The sequence below is a fragment of the Myodes glareolus genome, chromosome 12 (assembly GCF_982192425.1).
Source record: "Myodes glareolus chromosome 12, mMyoGla1.1, whole genome shotgun sequence".
Taxonomy (NCBI): domain Eukaryota; kingdom Metazoa; phylum Chordata; class Mammalia; order Rodentia; family Cricetidae; genus Myodes; species Myodes glareolus.
In genome coordinates, this window is record NC_142037.1 from 79,854,912 (window position 1) to 79,879,256 (window position 24,345).

A 24,345-nucleotide genomic window follows, 5' to 3' on the forward strand; every position below is an offset into this window, starting at 1 on the left:
ATGCTGCCCTTCTGACTGCCCGGCTTTGAGAGCAGGTGCTGTATAGTAAGACAGTAGACGCTCCACTGACATTGTCTTCAGCGACAGGAATTGTAAGGACGTCCCTTGAGAAACTCCTGTAAGAACGGGAGCAGATGAAACTCCTCCTCCATGCCTGGGAGAACCAATCCCCAGGGAAAAGTAGCACATAAGGCAGGTTCCGGAAGGCAGACTGCCCAGGTGTGGATCCTGTTCAGCAGCTGTGTGGTCCTAGATAGGTGAATCAAACCAAAACATCTGAGTGTCCTCATGGGTGTAAACTAGATGGAGGGGATAGCTCATTTCTCTCCAGCTGGGACGTGGAAATGGGTGCCCACCCAAGCCAGCAATGGGAGGTTGTTCCTTTTTTTTTTTTTTTTTTTTTTTGAGACAAAATCTCTCTACATCCCTCACTGTCCTGGAACTCCCCCTGCCTCTGCCTACCGAGTGCTGGGATTAAAGGCTTAAAGATGTGTGACACCCCACCCCACACTCAGCTATTACTTACATTCTTTAAGATTGGGTATTGACAGACATAGGCTCGATACCTATAGTCCCAGCACTCAGGAAACTGAGACGGTAAAGAGAACTGCTGGGAATTCCAGGACTTCTAAGACCAGCCTGCCTCAAACAAACACGGCTGACGTGCTGAGCAGGTGTCATTTCCTCAGGCGCACCTCTTCCTTTCCTAGCCGCCGACAGGTGTGTGCCACTCACAGGCAGCTCTCCCTTCACCTAGATTTTGCAAGTCCACAACCAGAAAGGTCAGCAAGGGTTCTGCGTCCTAGCCAGGAGGCTCGGGAGGCAGAGGCAGGCGGATGGATCTCTCGCTCTACAGACGAACCCAGCCTTGTGTTCAGAGCGAGCTCCAGGGCAGCCAAGGCTACAGGGAAACCCTGTCTCGAAAAGTCAAAACAAAAGAGTTCTGTGTCCTGCCAAAAGCTCAAAAGACCAAGACTGTCCACCTGCTTTGACTTGTTTTTTATATTAATCTCACCCCTATTCCTCCTTCCTGCCTGCTCCTCTCTACCAAATGTCCAAGATCAGATCCTGCACACATCATATACGAAATTAAAACAACAGTACACAACTCTGAAATTCCCTAGGTGTTCCCATCTTCAAGAGGTAATATTAGAATGTGAGAAAGATGAAATGGCAGAGGCCAAGAAATAAAAACTACACTAGTTAGCCAAGCGTGAGTACTACCCAGCCCAGACTACAAGATGGAAAACTCAGGAATGTCACTTACCTAAGCCTTTTTGCTACAATAAGCAGGGCAAGGCTGGGGCCAGATCAGGGAACTCAACAGTGGTTTCTAGCATGGAGACAGTGGATCCTGTCTCCAAAGACTAGAGATCTTCATAGGACACCACACACACACACACACACACACACACAGAGAGAGAGAGAGAGAGAGAGAGAGAGAGAGAGAGAGAGAGAGAGGTTTAAGAAACTCATCCAAGAGCAACGTAGTCATCAAAGGCAGAAATGAGAAGCCCATCTAACAGGGAAACACATGGCTGTGTGTCCTCAAGAGGGAAACCTCTTGCAGATCTTGCTCAAGATCCGTGTCCCCATTCATAAGTAAAGAAGGCATGACAATGAACTCATATTTTACCCACACAAGATCAGTCGTACTTAGGTACCTGGACACACACTGAGGGCCAGAAAGAGAGATGGGGTCCCAGAGGTTATTAAACTACCCTGCAAATACACACAAAAACATCCACGGTGGCTATCGGTGGAGTTCAAAGATGTCTAGGGAGGTGCTTCAGAAGCCGGTGGGGACACCGGAGCTAGGCGCGGCGACTAGATAAGACCAGGTGTTCACAGTTGCCTTTTAGTTCAAAGAGGCAGAAAAAGGAGCAGTTTGGGCACGGGAGCTGGACCAGAGAAGGTGGGGAGGCATGCGGGGGCAGGACAGCGACTCTGCACCTCCCACGGATCCCCGAGCTTGCGGGTGGGAGCCACCTGTGCCTGCCACCCAGGCCCCCGGCGTGCCGCTCCGCCGTGGAGCGGCGCAGGCGTGGGGAGCCGGCGGGGACCGAAGCCGCGCGGCGCACGCGCGACGGGGGGAGCCCGGAGTGTGCGGCCACGCAGGGAACGCATCCTCCGAACGCCTCGAACCGGCCAGCGCGGAGCATCTCGTGGACGGCGAGGCGGGCCCAAGCGGGGCACTCACCAAAATAACAGGCGCGAGCAGAGGTTGGCGTTCTGCAGCGGGTTGGGCTTCACCTCGGTGTGCACGGGCAGCATCTTGCCTGGGGTACGCGCAGCCAGGCGGGCGCGCGGCGGCCGTGTGCGCGGCTCCGGGAGGCGCTCCCGGGTGAGGATGCTGGAGCTCCGGGCCGGCGCGCCGGTCCGCTCGGCGGGAGCTTCGCAGGCAGCGGCTTCCGGGAACCGGCCCGCCCTGACCCCGCCTCCCGGGACTCCTCGGGGCGCCCGCTACGCGCCGCCGCCGCCGCCGCCGCCGCCGCCTCCTGGAGCCCGGGAGCTGCGCGTCGCGTGCGAGCACAGTGGGAGGGGAAGGCGGGTAGGGAACGGCGGAGACCACGCGCAGGGGACGAGAGCGGCGGACCGGGAAAAACGCGAGGCCGAGCTGCACGTGCTCGGGACCCGAGGCAAACTTTGCCGAAGTTTATTAAGTACAGCGCCCCAAGCACCACCCTGACGGTGGCTGGGGCGGTGCCGGCTGTGCCCGCCCCCCGCGCTCAGAAACGCCCCCTGGGCTGAGAGCTGCTGGAGACCGGGTGAAAGCTGCCCGGCTTTGGCTGCCCTTCCCCTGGCATGTTTCCTTCATCAGGACCAAATAGGGCGCTGTGGGAGGTTCTCCGACCTGCAGGCCAAGAGTCTGACCCGGAACAACAGCAAGGTTTAACAGATCCCCTCTGAGACCTGAAAGCAAGCGGTGAAGACACACTGGATTAGAACGCGAGGATTTGAAGAAATGAATGAATATTGCCATTTCGGGCGGGCGTGGCGGGTCTCTGTGGGCAGTTGACTGCCCTCTTAGCTCGGGTAGGGGAAATGAGATAACACACTTCACCAAACAATCCCTGAGAGGCTAGCAGAGGAACAGTGACAAAGAGAACAGATATCCCAGGACACCTTGGTGTGCCTTTCTGTATACATACTCCACTTTTAATTTGAATAGTGCCCTTTTCTAGACGGTTATTCCTATTTTACGGAGCAAACTCTGAAGATCCAGCTCCTCCAAATCTTAAAATGAGTGATGATGTAATCTAATCTGTACTCCAGTTGTGGACTTGGACTGTTTCAGAGGTGGTCGAGAAGAATGAGTCTGCACCAACACAGTAAGATGGCTTCCCAGCTTTTGGACGCCTGTTCACAAGCCCTGGGTTCTATCGGGGTCTTGGTAACTGCCTCGACCGTTTTTGAACTCCTGTTCACAAGCCCTGGGTTCTATCGGGGTCTTTCTAACTGCCTCGACCGTTCCCGTTCACTGCAGCACCCGATAAAGAAAGATGCGGTTCTGAATTCATGGCGCGATTGCGTTTCACCCTTCCCTCTGACCAGAGACAACTTCGGAGGAAAGGGTTGCTCTCAGGCAGGTAACAGTCCCTCGTTGCTTCCTCAGCTCCTGGCCGCTAAGGACTGCTGCCTGCTGAGTCAGGCCCGCAGTGGACCGGACCTTCCGGTCTGATCATGATAATCTCTCTCAGGTAGCCGCAGGCCCAGATGATCTGGGCAGTTCTTCTGTTGAAAGTTCCCACTTTCCCAGTGACTCCGGGTTGGGTTGGGTTGGGTTGACAATAAATAGCCAACTCCACTTTCATTGGTCGTTTCCCTTGTGTGTTTATTTCAATGGCCTTATTGACAGCCTTCGTATAAATAAGCGTTTACTTAGAGGTCAACCAGTGTGTGATGGTCCAAGCCCTTAATTCCATCACTTTGGAGGTGGAGACAGAATCAACAATTCAAGGTCATCTTGTCTCAACAAAATAAAAATAAGTAAGTAGAGCTAAAAGTACTAAGCCAGGCAGGGAGATCTTCAAGATCAGTGGAATACCTGGGGAGTTCTAGATCTGACTGGAGACCTAAGGAGAGACTCTTTGAGAAGATCAGTGGGGTACCTGGGGAGTTCTAGATCTGACTGGAGACCTAAGGAGAGACTCTTTGAGAAGATCAGTGGGGTACCTGGGGAGTTCTAGATCTGACTGGAGACATAGGGAGAGACTCTGAAAGAGAAGAGAATTAACACAGGTCTCCAGCGTCCCGTTTTAGCCCTCTAACTCCGGTTATACCCGAGGATGACCTTGAACTCCCAACTTCATTCACCTTCCAAGTGTTGGGATCATGGACTTGCCCATCATGCCTGCTTATCAATGGGATTTTGAGGCTGGGGAGACTTCCCAGTAGGTCAAATGCTGGCTTTACAAGCCCGAGGACCAAATTCATCCCACCTCCAAAGACAAGCATGATGGCGCATGTTCCTAGATGGGTGAGGAGAAGGCAAGTGGGTCCCGGGGTCCCTGGGTATCTGGCCTACCCTACCTCCTTCATAAGTTCCAGGGCAGTTAGAGGCTCTGCTTCAAACAAGAAATAAAAGGTGGATGGCCCTTGAGTATCAACAAGCTTGAGCACAGACACACGCACACAGACTTCATATATAACATAGAAAGATAGATGATAGGTAGGTAGATAGATAATGTCTAGATATCTACATATAGATATAAAGTCTCAGCTACTCAGGATGCTAAGACAACAGAAGGATGGATGGATATCTTGAGCTAAGGACTTCAGGACCAACCTGAGCATCATAGATATATCTGTCTCTCCAAAAAAAGAGAAAGGATAAATAAATGTCAGGTGAATATAGTAGCAAAATGTTGATCCTTTCAAACTGAATGAAGTTTACCATACAGTATCTTGGGCATTTCAGGCATATTTTCAGACTTCCTGTTGCAAAGGGAAGCGTTTCAGTTGGAATGCAGAGTCCTCTTTCTGTGGCCTCCCTTTCTTTCCGTGGTTTCTCAGATAAGGTTGGCCCTGTGTAGGAGCCAACCTCCAGGGCTCACCTCATTTCTGATGTTCTTTGAAACGCCCTATGTTTTCTAGCCCGGTGCGTTTGTTCATCAGCCAGTTCCACTTCAAAGCCAGAAAGCTTGTTTGCTAAAGTTAGAAGTCTAGTGACTGGCCTTGTGCCTGGTCCGTCCCCTGTGACTGTGCTGGGGTTGGTAGGCTCCTCTCTGCCAAAGCCCTTAGTCCCTTCAGCTTTGACTGAGATGTTGGCTTTTAGGATTTTTAACTAAGTGATTTTGAAACTTCTTAACATTCTTTTCTGAACACTAACTAATGTGGCATTTAGAAGAAATACTGAGAACCAGTGTCTCAGAGTAAAGCAGGGGGGGGAGGCCTTAGGGGAGCAAGGTTTTTGACTCCTTAGTAGCAAGCCTTGCTCACACTTCCTTTTCTCAGGTCTGTAATAAGTTTCTGAACCCCACGCTTTACTCCTCAGGTTGCTCTGGGCCTCAGCTCCACAAGGCATTCTGAAGACAATATATGAATCCAAAGAGCTCTTCTCATCTGTTGTGCAAACACTGGGATAGGGTATAGTTATTGGCAGAGTGCTTGCTTAGCATGAGGCCCTGAGTCGACTCCTCAGACACACACACAGACACACATGCGCGTGCACACACACAATGGACATGTGTGTGTATGTAAGAAGTGGGGGGATTCGGCAGAGGTGTGGGGGTAGATGCCTAGAGAGCAAGTCTGTGTGTTTTATTTTATGAATAAAATAAAATTTTATGAATGTTCTCTTTGTGCTTTACAATTAGACCAAACGCTAGCGTGCAAAGGTGGGAAAGCAGCCTCGGCTCAGAGTTGCTTGCTTGCTTGGAAGAATCCGGCGTGACGACTAAAAAGACAAACACTAACCAGTGTCAGAGAGGAGGAAGCTGGAACACAGCACCGGACAGCACTGACGGGAGCACTGACGGGAGCTGGGGAGCCCTGGAGCAGCTTAAGCTGGCAGGCAGTTCTTCAAGAAGTCTGGGAGTCATGCATGACTCAGCAGTTCTGCTGCGGGGAGGGGCGGAGGAAGGCCAAGAGAATGAAAGTGCTTACCACAGGAGTGCCGGGCCCGGTGCCCAATAGCAGAGCAGTGTTATTCAGAAGGGAGGGGGGAAGCATGTGACCACGACGGGCACATCAAATGTGGTGTATCCCTACAGTGAAATATTACTTGCCTCTTCATAAAAGAAGAAGAGAACATTCACAGGGGTTAACAGCACGAACAAACATGTTAAAAGTATCATGGAGTTAACAGCACGAACAAACATGTTAAAAGTATCATGGGGTTAACAGCACGAACGAACATGTTAAAAGTATCATGGGGCTAACAGCACGAACAAACAAGTTAAAAGTATCATGCGTGGAGGGCTGGAGAGATGCTTCAGTGTGGAAATGTACTTGTTCTTTCAGAGGACTGGGGTTCAACTCCCAGCATCCACATGTTGGCTTACAAACATCCTTAACTCCAGTTCCAGGGGACCCTACACTCTCTTTTGATCTCTGCTGGCACCATACATACAGGCAAAACAGTCATATAATAAGGCATAAATTTCAAAATACATATTATATTTAAAAATATACATGGGGGATGTATCATACATGCATACACCAAGCTTGGGCCAGCAAGAGAGTTCAGTGGGTAAAGGCACTGGACACCAAGCCTGACAGCTGAGTTCCATCCCTAGGTGGTGGACAGCGAGAACTGACTGCCACAAGGTGTCTTCTGACTCCCGTGTATACAACACAGTGGCACACGTGTAAATCCACCTGCAGAAACACAATAAATTACAAGTTGTCTTCTGACTCCTGCATATACACAGTGGGACACGTGTAAATCTGCCTGCAGAAACACAATCAATAGATTGCAAGTTGTCTTCTGACTCCCGCATATGCATACACCTGCAGAAACACAGTAAGTTACAAGGTGTCTTCTGACTGTTGCTTTGGCCTGTGATGTCACAGTACATCGCATGGTCCCAGTGAGAGGCTAAGGAAGACTTCAACTCAGGTTCCTGGAAGCAAAATAGAAAGAGGTTATCCCACTATCCCTTTCTAAGGCAAATGACCAAGCTTCCCTCCCAGGAAGCTAATTAAATTAACATTAGGGTCTTGGGGTGGGGGCACTACTATACAAACAAAAGACAGGCTTGGTGGTCCAGGTGGTCCCAGCTGCTCAGGAGGCTGAGGCAGGAGGATGACAAGTTCAGGGCTCCTTGAGCTACACAGCCGGTCCGAGGCTAGCCTGGGCAGCTAGGCCAGAACTGTCATCAAAATAAAAGTCAGCAATGCGTGGAGATAAGCTCAGTGGTAGGAAGCATGGCAGGCACGCACCAGGCTCAGAGTTCGAACTCAAGATCACAAAAAGTCAACTGAAGATCATATAACTCAAGAACTATATCCCCTAAAGTTCAAGGTTCAGTAAATCACAGGTATACATGTTATACTCAGTACATGCCATCTGTAGGCATAGGCTAGCAAACAACTTCTGCCTTTAGGCTGGTCAGCACATAGAAGTTCTCACTCATTTCTGGGGTAGAATCTGTGCATTTGTTTTGTTTTTAATTGATATTTTTATTTATTGTGCATCTCTTGTCTGTGTGCCTGTTTGTTGTGTGTGTGTGTGTGTGTCTGCACATGTGTCTCTGTGTGTGTGTCATGCATGTGTGCCATTTTCATGTGCATATGTCTGTGTGTGTCGTGTTCATGTGTGTGTATGTGTGTTAGCTGTACGTGTACCACGGTGCATGAGTGGAAGTCAGCCAGCCACTTACTGGGTCAGTTCTCTCCTTCCACCATGTGAGTTCCGGGGATCACTCTCTGGTTGTCAGTCCTGGCAACAGATACGTTTACCCGCTGAGCATCTCCACAGCCCAGGGAGTTTCTTTAACAAGTACTCCAAGTGATCCTAATATGCAGTCAGAGGTGAAAGGTCAAGAGCTCTGCGTGCCCAACTAGCATCCCAGGGTGCGTGAACTTGCTAAAGGAAGGTCAGGCCTGGGCACAGCTCCGTGGTGTAGCCATCGCCTAGGAGGCAGAGGGCCTTGGCTTCCATCCTAAGCACTAAACAATAACAAGAAATGAATCAATGCAAGCAATGCTGGGGAACACTGTAGAGAAAGGTTTCCACACCGAGGGGCTGACGGAGGTGGCAAGAGAAGAGTGGAGGGCTCAGAAAGTCGGAATGCCACCCAATGCTCATGGCACCAGGGCCCAGAGAAAGCCTGACAGACAAGACGCTAAGGTGTCGCCCGAGACCCTGCCTCGTCTATTAGGAGTGGGTGCTTGAAAGCCAGTTCTTGGTGTTGGCTGTGGGACTCTGTAGGCTGCTCCAAGTAGTGGAACTGTATTCTCTCACTTTTTTAAAATTTTGATCAAATTCATGACAAGGTTTCACAGGCTGGCCTTGTCCTCACTGTGTTTCTGAAGATGGCTTTGAACTTCCCGTACACCCACCTCTTTCTTCCAGTTGCTGGGATTACAGGGGTGCAAGCCCACATTTGGCGTCAGGCAGCGCTGGGGATCAAACTCAGAGCTTCAGGCACGGTCAACAAGCTCTGCACCAACCGAGCTACATCTCCCGAAACAAAGAAAAGTGTTTTCTATTTGGGGGTTCTGTTTTATTAGAGAACCTGGCAGCGGGGGCCAGGGGTGGGAGGAGGCTGAGACAGGTCTCATAGAGTCCAGGTTAGCCTCACTATGTCGCGGAGCTTCATATGTAACCAAAGATGACTCTGAACTTCTGATACTCCCGCTGTATTCTTTCCGTGAAGGTGACCGTGAAAAGTCTCCGTAGTTCAGAAAGAGAAAATTGACCTAAGTGTGAGGTACGGATTTAAGGAAAAGAGTACAGCAGCATAAAGAGGCAACAGTTGGAAGAAGAACGAGAGGCTGGTCTGGAGCCAGTCGGCGTCAACAGGAGTCACTTCTGGGCACGCACAGGATTGTGTCATTAACAGTTAGTAGGTGCAAGTTAAATATCTGATGACCAAATGTTCTGAGAAGCAGAGCAAGAAGACGGAGGTGCTGAAGATGGTTCTGAAGTTCATGGCCTAAGTAACCAAAAACACATAGTGTCATCCAAGAAGGAGTAAACAGTTTAGCAAGGCACATTAAAGGAGAAATCCGGGTATCTTTGGTAATTCAAAGCTTTAGAAACAAAACACAAAGGCTGCCGTACACAGACACTTGTGATGTTTGAGATGCAAAGTCATGAATACCACTCTAGAGTACGGTTATCACCGTAACACATGATACATACATGATTGTGAAAAGGCATGACGGTCTCCTTCAAACTTCTACCTTCTGCTTAACAGCTGCCATTTTTCTACAGCCCTCCGCTGCTGTGACTGCATTACTAGTGAGCTTACTTTGGCAGGATGCTGAGAAATGTCAAGAATAAACACCTTTGCCTCCTGCCCGGGAGGGAAACATAAAGTTCAGCTAATTCACTCCTGAAGTCTGGCTCTGTCCTCAGGACAGGGATTAATGATATTTGATTCCTAAAATAAACTGCATCCATCTGGCCACCAGCAAAGACCTCCCGAAAGAAAGAATGGCCAGAGTATGGACTAGGATAAGCCTCTGCAGACAGACTGAAAAAAGAGGAATAGAGATCCCTAATTTCTCCATCTGCGCTCCTCAGGTGAATGGGATGGGAAAGGAAAGAGGGATAGTTAAGAGCGTCCCTCAGCTAAACATCCCACGTGGAAGCCTGACCCGTAGGAAATAAGTGGCTCACCAATTATCAGGCCCTCATAATCTGAGGGCCTGTGAAAGCTGCTTCCATCTTGTACTGGTGACTCATCCCCAAGCCAACTGAAGGTTCCTGATGCAAATGTGTGCCTTGACAAATTGTAAATTACTACTGTTAAAAACCAAAATTACAGTTTAGAGATCTCCCGTGGCTTTATTTTTCCACAAAATGGAGTCAGTGTTCCCATGGTCTCAACGGTAAAGATTGGTTTTATAGAAAAGAAAAACAGGAACAGAAGGATAGCAGCAAGGATGGACTGGCCATTCCAGCTACTTTCTTTCTCATATACAGGGAGAAAGAGCATGGAGACTCATCAGTCAGTTGGTGCCAGATGACTTAGGTTTTGTTAACTTTCCTTGCATAAGAATTAAGGCAGAAGGATCAGGGAAATGCAAATTTAAACTGCTTGGAGATTTCATCTTCAGTCAGAATGGCCAAGATCAATAAAACATGAGATGGCCCATGTTGATGAGGATCTGGAGCAAGGGGAACACCCCTCCATTGCCTGTGGGTAAGCAGACTGTACAGGCACTATAGAAATCAGTATGGAGGTTCCTCAGGAAGCTGGGAATAGCTCTACCTAAACACGTAGCTATACCACTTGTCTTAGTTAGGGTTTCTATTGCTGTGAAGAGACACCATGACCACAGCAACTCTGGTAAAGGAAAACATTTAATTGAGGTGATTTGCTTACAGTTCAGACAGAGATTCAGTTCATTATCATCACGGTGGGATGGTGATTGCAGGCAGACATGGTTCTAGAGAAGCAGCTGAGAGTCCTACATCTTACGGGCAACAGGAAGTAAGCTAAGTGCTACAATATGTGAAGCTTGAGCAAAAGAGACCTCAAAACCCAACCCCACAGTTGCATTTCCTCCAATGCCTGCTTCACCAAGGTCACACTTCCTAATAGTACCACGCCATTTGGGGACCATTTTCTTTCAAACCACCACATCACTCTTGGGTATATACCCAAAGGATTCTGCACCATACTACAGAGACACTTGCTCATCCATGATCACTGCTGCTGTATTCATATTAGCCAGGAATTGGGGCCAGGACCATATATGTCCATCAACGAATGAGTGAATAATGGAAATGCGGTACATTTATTTACACGATGGAGTAGTGTTCTGCTGTTTGAGAACTGACTTCGTGATAAGATTGCTAAATGTGTAAGATGAGTGCTTAGAAAGCATTGGAACCTCTCCTTAGATCATGTGACCTACTGTGGCAGGGCGCAGCGCTTTTAAGCCATTTGGTCTCTGTACTGGTCAGCAGCTGAAGCAGGGCACAGCTCATCACTGTCTCGTTGCTTAAGATCTCTTTCTGACTGTGGGCCCACATGTCAGTCAAAATACCTTAGCCTGTGACCAAGGATAGTTTGGAAAGGGGTCCATGAAGAGCCCGGATCCTCTTGTCTCTCTTTTGGACGACTCTGCTGGCCAGTGTTCCTGTTGCCCTGCTGCTTACCCACCCCCACCTCCTTAAATGGGTTTTTTCTTTCTCTCTCTCACTTCCCTACTCCCTCCTAGAATTTCATGGGATTAAGGCCATATAAAAAGGAAGAGAAACTTAAGGAGACATGGAATGGAAGGAGGTCACAATCCTTGAACCCAGTTGAAGCATCCCAGGAGCTGAGATTCAACAATTAACAAAACTTGCTGTAAAGGTTCGCCATATCAAGACACTTTTTAAATTTATTACATGTTATGTGCATTTTACCTGCTTATATGTCTGTCAGAGAGTGTCAGATGCCCTGAAACTGGAGTTACAGACAATTGTGAGCTGTCATGTGTACACTGGGAATTGAACCCAGGTCCTCTGGAAGAGCAGCCATGTTCTTAACTGATGACTCACCTCTCTAGTCCCCAAGGCATATTTCTTATGTGTAGAGATGTTTCAAATAAGAATGTTACAATAGCAATGAACTATGCTATGACCTAAATGTATATAACCTTCAAATATGGCTGTGGTGATTTAAACAGGAATGCCTCCATAGACTTACAGATTTGGTCATCAGGCAGTGGCACTATGTGAAGGATTAGGAGGTGTGGCCTTGTTAGAGGAAGTGTGCCACCAGAGGTGGGCAAGTCAGTCCCAGTATCTTTCTGTTCCCACTGCCTGTGGATCCAGATGTAGAACTCTCAGCTACCATGCCCGCCTGTGTGCCACCATGTTCCCCACCATGAGGATCATGGGCTAAATCTCTGAAACAGTCAGCAAACCCCAATTAAATGTTTTCTTTGTAAAAGTTACTGTGGTAGTTTGTATGTAATTGGCTCCCATAAGCTCATAGGGAGTGGCATTATTAGGAGGTGTGGCTTTGTTGGAGTGGGTGTGGTCTTGTTGGAGGAAGTGTGTCACTCTGGAGGCGGACTTAGACTTCTAACATATGTTCAAGCCATACTCAGTGTCCCAGACCACTTCCTTTTGCCTTTGGGTCTCTCAGCTCCCTCTCTACCACCATGTTTGCCTGAATAGTCCCTTGTCCCACCATGATGATGATGGACTAAACCTCTAAAAACAGAAGCCACTCCAATTAAACGTTTTTTTTTTCTTAGAGTTGCCATGGTCATGGTGTCTCATCACAGCAATAGAACAGTAACTAAGACAAGGGCCTTATACCTTTCTGACTGGAAAGTTTTCATTTTTTTTTAGGAGTCTTTCAAGTGAGGCTATTAAGAGTCATATCCAGTCTCTACAAAGACAGCCATGAATGCCTGCCATGATGGTTAGGCTCAGTTGTGTAGGAGTTCACATTCAGAATGACTGCGGAAATAAACTGGAAACTTTACGGGAGAGTTTCTAGACTGAGTTAACTGAGGTGGTCAGTACCATTCCCTGCCTTCCTTGCTCTCTGTTTCCTGTGGATATGAAGTGGTTGCTGATTCAGCTTCCTCCCACCATGTCTCCCCTACTGTGATGGAATGGGAACAGCGAGCCGAATTCAACTCTCCCTCCGTTTTAAGTTGCTTTGCCAGGCATTTTATTTCAATCACAAGAAAACAGCTAATACATGACCCAATGCAAATTGGTAAACTTTCTTAAACCTTCTTAAGGGTTTTTCTTCTTCTAATTTTTGGTAACGTGACTGTGATTCTGAAGACTGAGCTCTGTAGATAACAATGTTGTGATACAATTGCAAAAGGTTGAACTTTGTCCATAATAAAAGGTGTTCTAATCCCTTGTGCAGCCCTCAAGACTGATGTTTTTTCTTATCAACTGTAATCTACTCTATGCATGTCATGAACCATTTGATGATCTCACTTTTCCCCCAAAAAGTATGTGTTTACAGAATGTCTCTAGCAAACTTTTGAGATGTAACTTTAGAAGCCATCAAAAGCATAGACATGGCTGCTGCAAAGACACACAGGTATGACTCTGTGAGAGACCCACACCCATGGCGTGACTCTCGTGAGAGGCCCTCACCCATGGTGTGACTCTCGTGAGAGGCCCTCACCCGTGCTCTTGGATGTATGCACCTTTCCCTGTGCGTTTTTCTCTCCAGAAGAGCCATGGCTAGGTCCATCTTTCCCTAGTGCATTCCAGGTCTGCTGCATGCTGGCTCACCCTGAAATTATTGTTCATGATGCAGTCAACAACACAGGCTGCTACAGTGTGGGACTTTGTTGGGCCGTGGCCCCACTGTCACTAACAGGATCACCTCCAAACTACTTGTCTTCCAGTTTGTCTGAGGATTTCCATCATAATGGAAAGCCAAACTAAGATACATACTGAAAACATCCTTCTAATTTCTGGAACATACACTCCCTGCATCTATTAAAATCCTGATACCATAAACCTCTGATCTGTTCCATATGATAGCACTATCCATAGGACTTAAAATTTTTATTAAGTTTATTTATTGTGTGTGTGTGTGCATGTGTGCACATGTGTACAGAATGTGATTGTATGTGGATCAATGACACAGATGTAGAGACCAAAGGACAGCTTATGTCTCTCCTTCCATCTTAAGTATAGTGGTTTGAAAGAAAATGCCCCCCAAAGATAGTGACACTACTAGAAGGTGTAGCTTTGATGGAGTAGACGTGGTCTTGCTGGAGGAAGTGTGTCACTGTGGAGGCGGGCTTTGAGGTCTCATATATTCTCAAGCCATGCCCAGTGTCTCAGTTCACTTCCTGTTGCCTGCTAACCAAGATGTAGGACTCTCAGCTCCAGCACCACATCTGCCCACATGTTACCATGTCCCGCCATGATGATGATGGACTAAAACTCTGAAACTGTAAGTCACCTAATTAAATGTTTCCTTTGGAAGAGTCACCATGGTCATGCAACAGAATGACCCTTCACAGCAATGGAAACCCTAAGACAATGTGGGCCTCAAGAATTATACTCAGATCGGCAGTCCTGGAGGCAATGGTCTTTACCTGCTGAGCCCTTTCTCCTACTCCACACAAGGATTTTAAAGACATAGAATATAGCTTGTCCTAACATAGATGTCCTGTAAGTATTAAACACAAAATATCTTTAAACCAATAGAGAATTTTTTTGATGAATTTTTTTGATAGTTTTATGCACATATAAATATGTTTTTCAGTGTGATATTTTACTATTTTACATTGGGATTTGTGCCCAATGTATCCCACCACCCTAACTGCAAACACCTATTATTTTTAAAAGGTGTTTTCAGTGTTATCTAAAAGTTTCATTATAAATAGATCATAACTTAGGTAAAAGATTCTATAGTAGGTATAGATAATTTTTTTAATCTCAAAACAGACATAACATTATTTGATTAATAAATATATCAGTAAATTTGAAAGTTATATAATTTCAGACAATATTACCATCCAGGAATTTAATAAGCTTTTTGCTTATACTATACATGATATTCTGCAAGACTTATATAGTTTTTCTGATACATTCATATATTAGATATTAAGACTTAGCTTTGCTTTTAATACCATATTCTTTTTTATCAGTTTTTTAAATTGATTTTTAGTGAGCTCTACACTTTTCTCTGCTCCCCTCCCTACCTCTCCTCTCCCCTTCAAGCCTCTTCCAGGGTCCCCATGCTCCCAACTCACTCAGGAGATTTTGTCTTTTTTTGTATAGACAATCTTAATTTCTAGAAAAATAACATACATAATACCAAGCAAGTCTTTGTTTTCCAGGTCCTTTTTTAAAATTTATTTATTTATTTTACATCCCAGCCACAGCCTCCCCACCCTGCCTCAGTCCACCCTTCCTCTGTATCCACTCAGAAAGGGACAGGTCTCCTATGGGCACCAGCAAAGTTCGTCTTTGGACCAAGCAGCTCCCCCTGTGTTCAGGCAGGGCAAGGCAGTTCCTCATGAGGGGCAGCCAAAGCACCAGGGACACCCCTGCTCCCTTTGCGAGGAATCCCACAGAGTCACTAGGCTACACAACTATCACATGTATGCAGAGGGCCCCATAGAGAATGGTTTTAATGTCTCACTAACGTTTTTTTTTTTTTTCACACTGATCGTAGGTTTAAATGACAGTATTTAGACACATTTATTTTAAAAAATAACTTACTGAAATTTGAAATTGCAAGTTTGGCTCATTTTATCTGCATGTATATATGTGTACCACATGCATGCAGTGTCCATGGGGGGCTGAAGAAGGCACCAGATCCACCAGTGCTTGGGTTACAGATGGTTGTGAACCACCAGGTGGGTGCTGGGAATTGAACCCTGGTCATTTGGAAGAGCAGCCACTTAACCACTGAGTCCATCTCTGAGCTTGAGTTTGGCTCATGTTACATTGCAATAGACATCACTGTCCTAACTGATGGATGACCTCTGACCTCACAGCACTGCCCTTACCAGTGGGTGACCTCTGACCCCCAGCACCGTCCTTACCAATGGGTGACCACTGCCCTTACCAGTGGGTGACCTCTGACCCCCAGCACCGCCCTTACCAATGGGTGACCTCTGACTCCACAGCACTATGCTTACCAATGGGTGACCTCTGACCCCACAGCACTGCCCTTACCAGTGGGTGATCTCTGACCCCCAGCACCGTCCTTACCAGTGGGTGACCTCTGACCCCACAGTACTGCCCTTACCAGTGGGTGACCTCTGACCCCACAATATTGCCCTTACCAGTGGGTGACCTCTGACCCTGTAGCACTACTCTTACTATAGGTGACCTCTGACCCCACTCATTTCACACTCCAGAAGATAGACTGAAAGCCTACCTGGATGGTGCAAACAGCCTTGAATGTTTTTTAGCTTGTGTGTAATAATCATCAGATTTCGACACTGTGTGAACCACACCAATTTGCTGTTACACACGGCCCACTTGGCTGTACTCAGAGACATTGGCTTAAGGCATAGAAACAAAATCTAGTTTGGTTTGGTTATTTGGCTACCCTTAAAATATGAAGATATTGGAATAATAATATTTTCCTATGTGTTTTCAGGAAAACTAGCTCACTGCTGAGACCTAGGCATGGCTCACAGGTAGCAAAGGCGTCCTCAGAAGAGGAGAGAAACAGAAACAGATGCTCCTAGCTATCCAAGGCACGAAGCGGGGTTTGTTTCAGCATTGACGCAACAGTATGATGGGTGCTGGAAGACTCTGCTCAAAGAGCACTAACTAAAACAGGCTTTCCGGGAGCCGAAGTGACGGCTCAGTGGTTAAAGTGCCTGCTGCTCTCCCAGAGGACACCGTATTGATTCCTAGCACCCACATGCCTAACAACTGTCTGTAACTCCAGTTCCAGGAGATCCCACACCCTCTTCTGACCTCTGCCTCTGCCAAGAGCACTTATTGCACCAATATGTACATTTGGGCAAAACACACCCCCAAAATAAAAATAAGTCTTTCAGAAAAATAAAAGGAAGTAGACTTTAGTCCCACCGCGGAGCCCACTTCTTCTACACCGACCTAGAGAATTGGTCTCCGTGCCTTTCCAGGCCGCGGTTTGGCAGAACTTACTACGAGTCTTAGAGAACTCCTCCTTTGAGCCAATCATCTCGCTTTAGGAATTTTAAAGCTATCACAGTGAGAAGTCACAGAAGACAATTAATCTCTGTGCTTGTAAGCACCTATAGAAGGCTGCCCGAGGTGGGACTGGAGCCAGACCGGAGCAAAGAGCTTCCAGCACAAAGGGCAAGGACGGCAGTGAAGCCAGGGAAGAGTGCAGCAGGGTGGGGAGACAGCTAGCAGACGGTCCACACTTCCTCCTACCTGCGTCTTGGGCACCTCCTCCTGGATAATCAATAATATTCGTATTCCCCAGGCCCACCCCCCGTGCTGAGGACCCAGGCCCTTGTGCTTTTCCGCCGGTCCTCAGCTGCTTTGGCTGCTTGCTTTTGAGGCAGGATCATCGCTGTCCTGCCAAGGCTGGCCTAGAACTCCCAATCTCAAACCACCCTCCTGACCCAGTCTCCCAGCAGCTGGCCCACAGGCAAGCCCCACATGCCCGTCTGAGCATTCAGATTCTTGTCTTTAGACTGGTGTCAAGTCCCAAACCATAAACATGGAAAGATATTCATTTAATGATGTGAAGCCACTAAGACAATTAAGGTTCAAGAAGGCCGGGACAAAACACACCAGAACCTTAATCCGGTACATTCTGTGATTACAACGATTAAGACTTGAAGCAAGTATAACTCCTTCCAAGTTTTCTAAACCGACCTTACAAGAAACAAAGATATGTTTTGTTTTGTTTTGCATTGGTTTGCTGTGCTTGGCTTTGCTTTTGGTTTTTCGAGACAGGGCTTCTCTGTGCAGCCCTGGCTGCCCTGGAACTCTCTCTGTACACTAGGCTGGCCTTGAACTCACAGAGATCCTCCTGCCTCTGCCTCCTGAGTGCTAGGACTAAAGGCATGCATTACCATTGCTCTGCAAAGGATACTTTTTTTAAAGGAAGTATTATAGTTATTATAATACGGGAATGAATAGGCAGGAGGCTGAGGATCTGGCTCAGTTGGAAGAGGGCCTGTTGAGCGTGAATGAATTCTTACAATTTATCCTCAGCGCCATATAAAGCCATCCTGGTGGGCATCCTGTAATCCCAACCCTCAGCACGGGCAGAAGTCTGTGATGACCCTCAGCTGTTTGGGCTGAGGTCTCTGGGCTTCATGAGACCGCGTCTCAAAACAGGTGCCGAGTGAATCTCAGAAGTCTGCCTTCAAAACACAAAACTACTGAAACCATCGCTGAGGTGAGTTATCCCAGCTGCTCATAGAAAGCGAAGAACCAATATTCACCGGAGACAAGTAAAAAAAAAAAAAATCAAGTTTCTAAGGAAGCAGATTCAGTCTAGAACCATGTTTCGAGCCAAATGCTCAGTCACTCGCACTGATCATTTGCCCAAACATGATTTGTACTTATTTACCCGGTGTGGGTGTGAGCATCCACATGCACACACAGTGTGCACCTCCACAGTGGTGCACGTGGAGGCCGGAGGACAAATTACAACAGTCAGTTCTCTCCTCCTGCCACGTGGGCCCCAGGGTTCCAGCCCAGATCTCCAGGTTGGGAGGCACGCACCTTTGCCCAACGAGCCATCTTGTTGGCCCCAAAATAACTTTGTTTTCTTCCATAATATTTACGCTTCCTTGAGTGGAAACTTTACCTTCTTCTGTCTCACAAACTCCTCCCAGTCATGCTGGAAATCACTGCTGCCGTGCACTGCTCTCCATTTCGTAAAGTTTCGAGCAAAGTGGCATCAACTCTCCATTGTGTGGGGGGAGGGCACAAGATTCGGGCAAAGTCCTTGATTATTATGACATCTCAGTTTCTCAATCCCCCCACCATCTCTTAACACACATTTTAGTGTTAGCAGGTGAAACTCAGGGATCATAGCCAGTGAGTCAACTCTGCTGCTGCGTCTGACCTAATCTCACATCACAAGGCTGGACATGAACAAAGAGACCGAGGGCAGGAGCCAAGGGCTGCTCAGAGGAAGCTGACACAGGCTCACCAGAGGCAAGCTGGTGGAGTAACTGGCAGGAAAGCCTGTGACCTTTTAAAACCCAGAGTGCAGGCATTGCTACCTGAGCAGCAGAGAAGTCACCTTCCCCAATAGTCAGAGATGCCATGACAAAGAGAAGAGATTTCAAACTATACAAAGTGCTGTCTTAAGGCCCATTCAGTGCTGGAGAGCTGGCCCAGGGAGTAAAGAGCTGGCTGTACTAGCATGAAGACCTGAGTTCGAGTCCCCATGTGAAGGAAGCCCGGCTGGGTGGCAAGCATCTGTAACCCTGTGCTGAGTGAGGGTGGGTATGGAGGGAACCTGGACCAGCAGGATCTGGCCAGCCCTGAGCCAAAACCATGAGCTCCAGATTCAATGAGAGACTCTGTCTCAAAAAGATGGAGAGGGATAGAGAACCATAACCAAAGTTGACCTCTGGCCTCCACATGCACACACACGAACAGATGAATGTACCACATACATGTACACAAACATACAACACACATATACATGCTACACACATTGGGTCGATGAGTGGGTAAATAGAACTTTAAAAAGCTGAGGCACATCTTAACCCTGAAACTGGCAAGTGATCTATGCAGGTTAAGTGAATTTTGAATTAGGATTAGTTTTTTCCAGGACACTTCATCTGGGAGCAGCGATCCTTATTTTTCTATCCATCTGCAGTACATGCTGAGTGAATACTGGAAGCCTTTCTTCTTTCCTGGTTCCATACGAAATATTAATTATTCCTCAGGACTTACAGCAGAATGAATATTGCTTGTGTTGTTTTGATCTGGTGCCTTACAAAAACAAAGCTAGTAACAGATATTTGCACAAGGTTTTATTCCTAAACATCAGCCCCATAGAGGTGCGTGTGTATGTGTGGATTGATCTGAAGCAAAAAAGGTAGCGTTTAACTTCTCAAGTGGGAGCATAAAGTCCAGCATGGAACCGCTACAGTGGAATGTTATTCCGCCTCAGAAAGAAAGGTGGGGCTAGAAATGGCTCAGCAGTCAAGCAGACTTGCTGCTCTTGCAGGTGAGTTGAGTTTTAGCTCCCAGAACCCACAACAGGTGACTCAGCTGTCTCTTACTCCAACACCACAGCATCTGGAGCACTTGCTGGGTCCAGAGGACCCTGGTTCAAATCCCAACACCCAAATGCAGCTCCAGGATCTGATGACCTCTGACCTCCAGAGGCGCCAGGCATGCGTATGATACAAAGACATGCAAGCAAGCGAAGCACCCATACACATAAATTGTTTTGTTTTTTTTAATATTAAAGAAATCACTACAAGCACACTAGTAATGCTGGAATAAAACTCAGGAGAAATCCTAATCTTCATTAGATCAAACATGGGTTATGTAGAACAAAAGTTCCAAGAATTACAAAGATGTAAGGATTAGACAGAACAGAGACTACAGAAACAAAATTATATAAGGGGACCAGTGAAGGACTTAGTGGCAGAGAATATGTTCAGTGTACAGCTCACAGACACTATCCCATGCTCCCTGATCCGAAAAGTTCAAGTTAACAATTCAGAGAAGACAAAAAAAGAAAACAAAGAAACAAAAACCTATGCCTTTTAAAGTACTCAGGCACCAGAAGTACATGAAACCCAAAGGCTTCCGATTTCAGACAGCAATATAAGGAGTCTCATGGCAGAAATTCAGATGAACGAAGGATGGATGCATTACTCCATAATGGTACCAGGACATCTGGTTAGTGACTTGGGAAAGATAGAATATGCCAGATCCTATTTATACTAAAAGTTATGGATCTGATATTTAAGTAGCTCTAAGTAAAACAGCTGGCAAATTTATCTCCCACACCGCAGTACAAATGGTACCCGAACTTGCTTTGTGTCCCTCTAACTACTCTCTTTGCTGAGAAGTGGGGAGGGGGAAATCTTCCTTGGCGTTCTGGGAAACGCATGGCTGCAGCCCATAACACAGAACGGCTAGGAGCAGCTCCTTCCAACCGTTGCCCGTCTGGCTGAACCATTCCAGGCCAAGCGGACACCATCCTGTGTGAAAAACAGATCAGAAGGAAATACAGCCCGCTATCTGCTAATTCGAGTGTTTCTCTAAACATCACAGCATTAAAGGTGATTCCTTCTTGCCATCTTCTTCTGTTTTCTAAATTCCCTGTGACGAGCATGTCTGTATTTTTCAACATGCCATCCATAAATATAAATTTTAGCAATGAAACTGATGGTGGCAGCAGCTCGCAGATGTCCCGCCTGCCTTTCACACTGTCCCGTAGCCCTGGGACCTTCTTCTGGGGAGGAGGATGTACCTGCTCGCCAGTCCAGGGTGTAGGCTTGCCTTTCATGTCCCACAAGCGGCAGTGTCCTCCCCTGACCCTGTTGACTCAGGGGACGCGGAGGAAAGGGGAGGGCTAAGTGCTTGGCGGCCAGCTGCCCTGTGCACTCGGCCTTATCCTGCCTTTGAGCTTCCTGGATATCAGCAGGATACGGCCTGGATATTTTCCTCCCCTGGCTTCCCCAAACACAAAATGGAGCCCTTTGTCTGGACAGCACTTTGATGAGCTCTGGATGGGACCGTTTTCAAACTTTCTCTCGTTAGATGAAAATGCCCTGCAGCCAATTAAAATTTAATCTGAGAAAGTGATGCGTGTGCGTTCTAGGTCCACAGCCTGGATGAGGTTTGGCTTCCGATACATCTCGTGAGCCTGGCTCTGATTCTGAAGAACCATTTCATTGTTCATAAATTCTTAGTGCCTTATTAGGTGCCTTCCAATTTGGTCTTATCCTTGGTTATAGCAGCTCTGTTTTTTGAGTAAGTACAATATTTTCCAAACCTTCAAAATCTAGCTACTGTCTTCCTGTGTTTTCAATGAATGCTTGAAACGAGGAGAAGTATAAAGGAAAGACACATATGTGTCTTCCTGGCCTGGAAGCTTGGAAGTCTAAGATCAAGGGGCCACATCTAGAGTGGACTTTCTCCCTGGTAGGTCTCATGGTCCCCAGGTTGCACCGGACATGGGCGGGGGTGTAAAGGAGCTCACCAAGGCAGCTAATCTGCTTTTACAATACATCCAACCCTGTTAACTTCCTTCCTTCATAACTAATTAATCCACTAATCCATGTATGGATCGATCTGGTCATGAGTTCAGATTCTTTCCTTACTCACGCATCCCCGAAAGGTCCTAAATACTATTAAATATGACTCTGGAGGATTAAGTTTTCAACTCACGACTTCTGGAGAAAAAAACAGTCAAACCATAGGAGCTACCTTGTAAGAGGTACAGCAATAATCTCACACGCTTTTTCAAATGAATTAAGCACTCTAAAGGCAAGCCTACGAAACAGGAAGCAACACCACTTTACTGTTTTAGAATGGCATTTAGCTCCTGCCAAGGCTTTGTCCATGGAAGGTCTGGACAGTATCAGCAACCTAGTTTGTAGAGCTCAATGCAAAATGAAAACACATGACTCATGATTTAGAAGTTATGAAGACGTCTCAGATGATGGCGGCCACTCACTAAGCCAGTCTCAGGGCCCTTCTAACCATGGGGTCCTCGGCTGCACGGGTCACACGTCCACAAGGCTGTTGAGATAGCGAGTGTGAGTCCAGAGTATACTGTATGTCAAAATGCAGTCATAGACGACACAAACTGGATCTTCCTGGGAATCATCTCTGAAGATACTTCATTTTAAAACTCGCTTATTTTGCGAGAGGCTCTGATAGACCTATCAGTAGTGTTCCCTGTGTGTTAGGGATTTCTTAGACAGTGAGAAAACTGGACCTTTCAAGTCACCTTCAAAGCTAACAAGCCTCATGAGCACAAACACCGGCAATGAGTGAAGTTGTCACATTATTTTGTGTTAAGTATTTAATTTAATTAAATAGCTATGATACATGATTATAATTTTCTTTTGATATTTGGAAACTGATGGTCTTTTGATCCTTGTGTTTTTATGGGTATTTGAAACCCCCATGGGGTCCATGTCTATAATGAGAACACTTACTGGGGGAAACAGCGTTAAGCCACCTCTCCCATTCTGAAATGCCCTCTGCCAAGAGAAGACACTGCCAGTCACCTTTCACACAAGAAAAGGGCCATTGACAAGGCACGTCAGCCAAGTTCTGCGCAGGAAAGAGAGAATCTGGGTCTTGCTTTTTCCTCTTCCTCTTCTTCCTCCTCCTCCTGTTCCTCCTCTTCTTTTCTTCTTCTTCTTTTCTTCTTCTTCATTGAAACTCAGAACTGAGTATCTAGGTATCTAGAGAAAGTTTGTTTCCTTTATGATGTGATCTATGATAGGTTGAAATCATCGCAGATTCTAATGAGATACGGTAAAGCATTAATTATGTAGGTACAAACGATTCAGTCAGCTTCCTCGCCATCGGTTGGTCCTGTTAGAATCTCAGCCAGAGATGACCCAGGGAGTAAGGATGTGCATGCATGGCATCTGTTATAGCTGAGATCTTGACTGTCCTCTAAAGACCCAGATGTTAAAGGAGCAGGAGGTGGTGAGGCCCGTGAGAAGCGGGTTTAAGTAGAAGCGCCCCGTAGAAGGACTCTTGCTTCCTTCTGCTTCATGTGAAACGTTAATATATCCCCCACTGTGTACTTCTCCAACAGGCCCCAAAGCAACAGGGCTGAGCCACATGAACGACAAGCTCCAAAACCCTGAGCCAACGTTTCATCTGGTTCAACTCCTCTGTCATTCTGTAACAGTGAAGGAAATGAATACCCCATCCCTCTTGGGGTTCTAAACAGCTGTACAGAGCAGAGGAGAAGACACGGAAGAGGGAAAAGCAGGACCTTTCTGCTAAGTGGACTTGTGGCCATTTTCTAAAGATTTAATCTCCGTGTTTGTACGTATGTGCACGGCATGCACACTGGCACCCTCAGAGGTTAGGAGAGGGTCACCATGTGGGAACCAAACCCAGATTCTCTGCAAGATCAGCCAATGCTCTTGAGCACTGAGCCATCTTATCAGTTCAAACGGACATGTCTTAGTTTGAATTTAGACACTGTATTTGCTGTTTGTGGTTTAAGTTCCTCTTTCAAAACATTTCCTTGCTTGTCAAGTGAGGAATTATTAATGTGAACTTTATAAACTTATCATGAGAATTAAAAATTATATACATGTGTAAATATCTACACATATCATCATGTATGTATAGCGACATGTGCACACATGTAAAATTTGGCCCATTGTCATTAAGTAAATGGCAGCTTTTACCATTGTTATAATATTTCACTTATTTAAGATTGTTCAGCATGGTCTCACTATGTAACACAGACTGGTCCTGAACTTGTCATGCTCCTGTCTCAGCTCAAATGCTGGGATTATAAGTATGTATCATCCCACCTAGCTGTAATTTGTATTATTACAATTTTAACAAGATATTTGCAAGACAGCCTTCTTGACAGGAAAAGAAAGAAAACTCCACAGTCTTAAGTGATTTATATTATCCTCATAAAACTAGATTTGAGGACAAAGAAAAACATCTGAAAAGCAAACAAAATATTAAGAGCCAATGTGTATCTGACTACTAATTAAATGTCATTAATTTGCTCTCTCTCTCTCTCTCCCTCCCTCCTTGCTAAGCCCAAGTTCTACGCTGAGCTACACCTCAGACCTCTA

General features: G+C 46.6%; 1 protein-coding gene across 1 annotated transcript in view; it reads right to left on the bottom strand.

Annotated features, from left to right (window-relative positions):
• Abcc4 (ATP binding cassette subfamily C member 4 (PEL blood group)) overlaps positions 1-2,362 on the bottom strand; it is a 212,873-nt gene extending 210,511 nt beyond the window's left edge. Inside the window, exon 1 of the mRNA XM_085698192.2 lies at positions 2,201-2,362. Coding sequence (XP_085554318.2) covers positions 2,201-2,274 — 74 coding nt within the window. The 5' untranslated portion in view covers positions 2,275-2,362. The remainder of the gene's footprint in view (positions 1-2,200) is intronic.
• Positions 2,363-24,345: the final 21,983 nt, after the last annotated feature.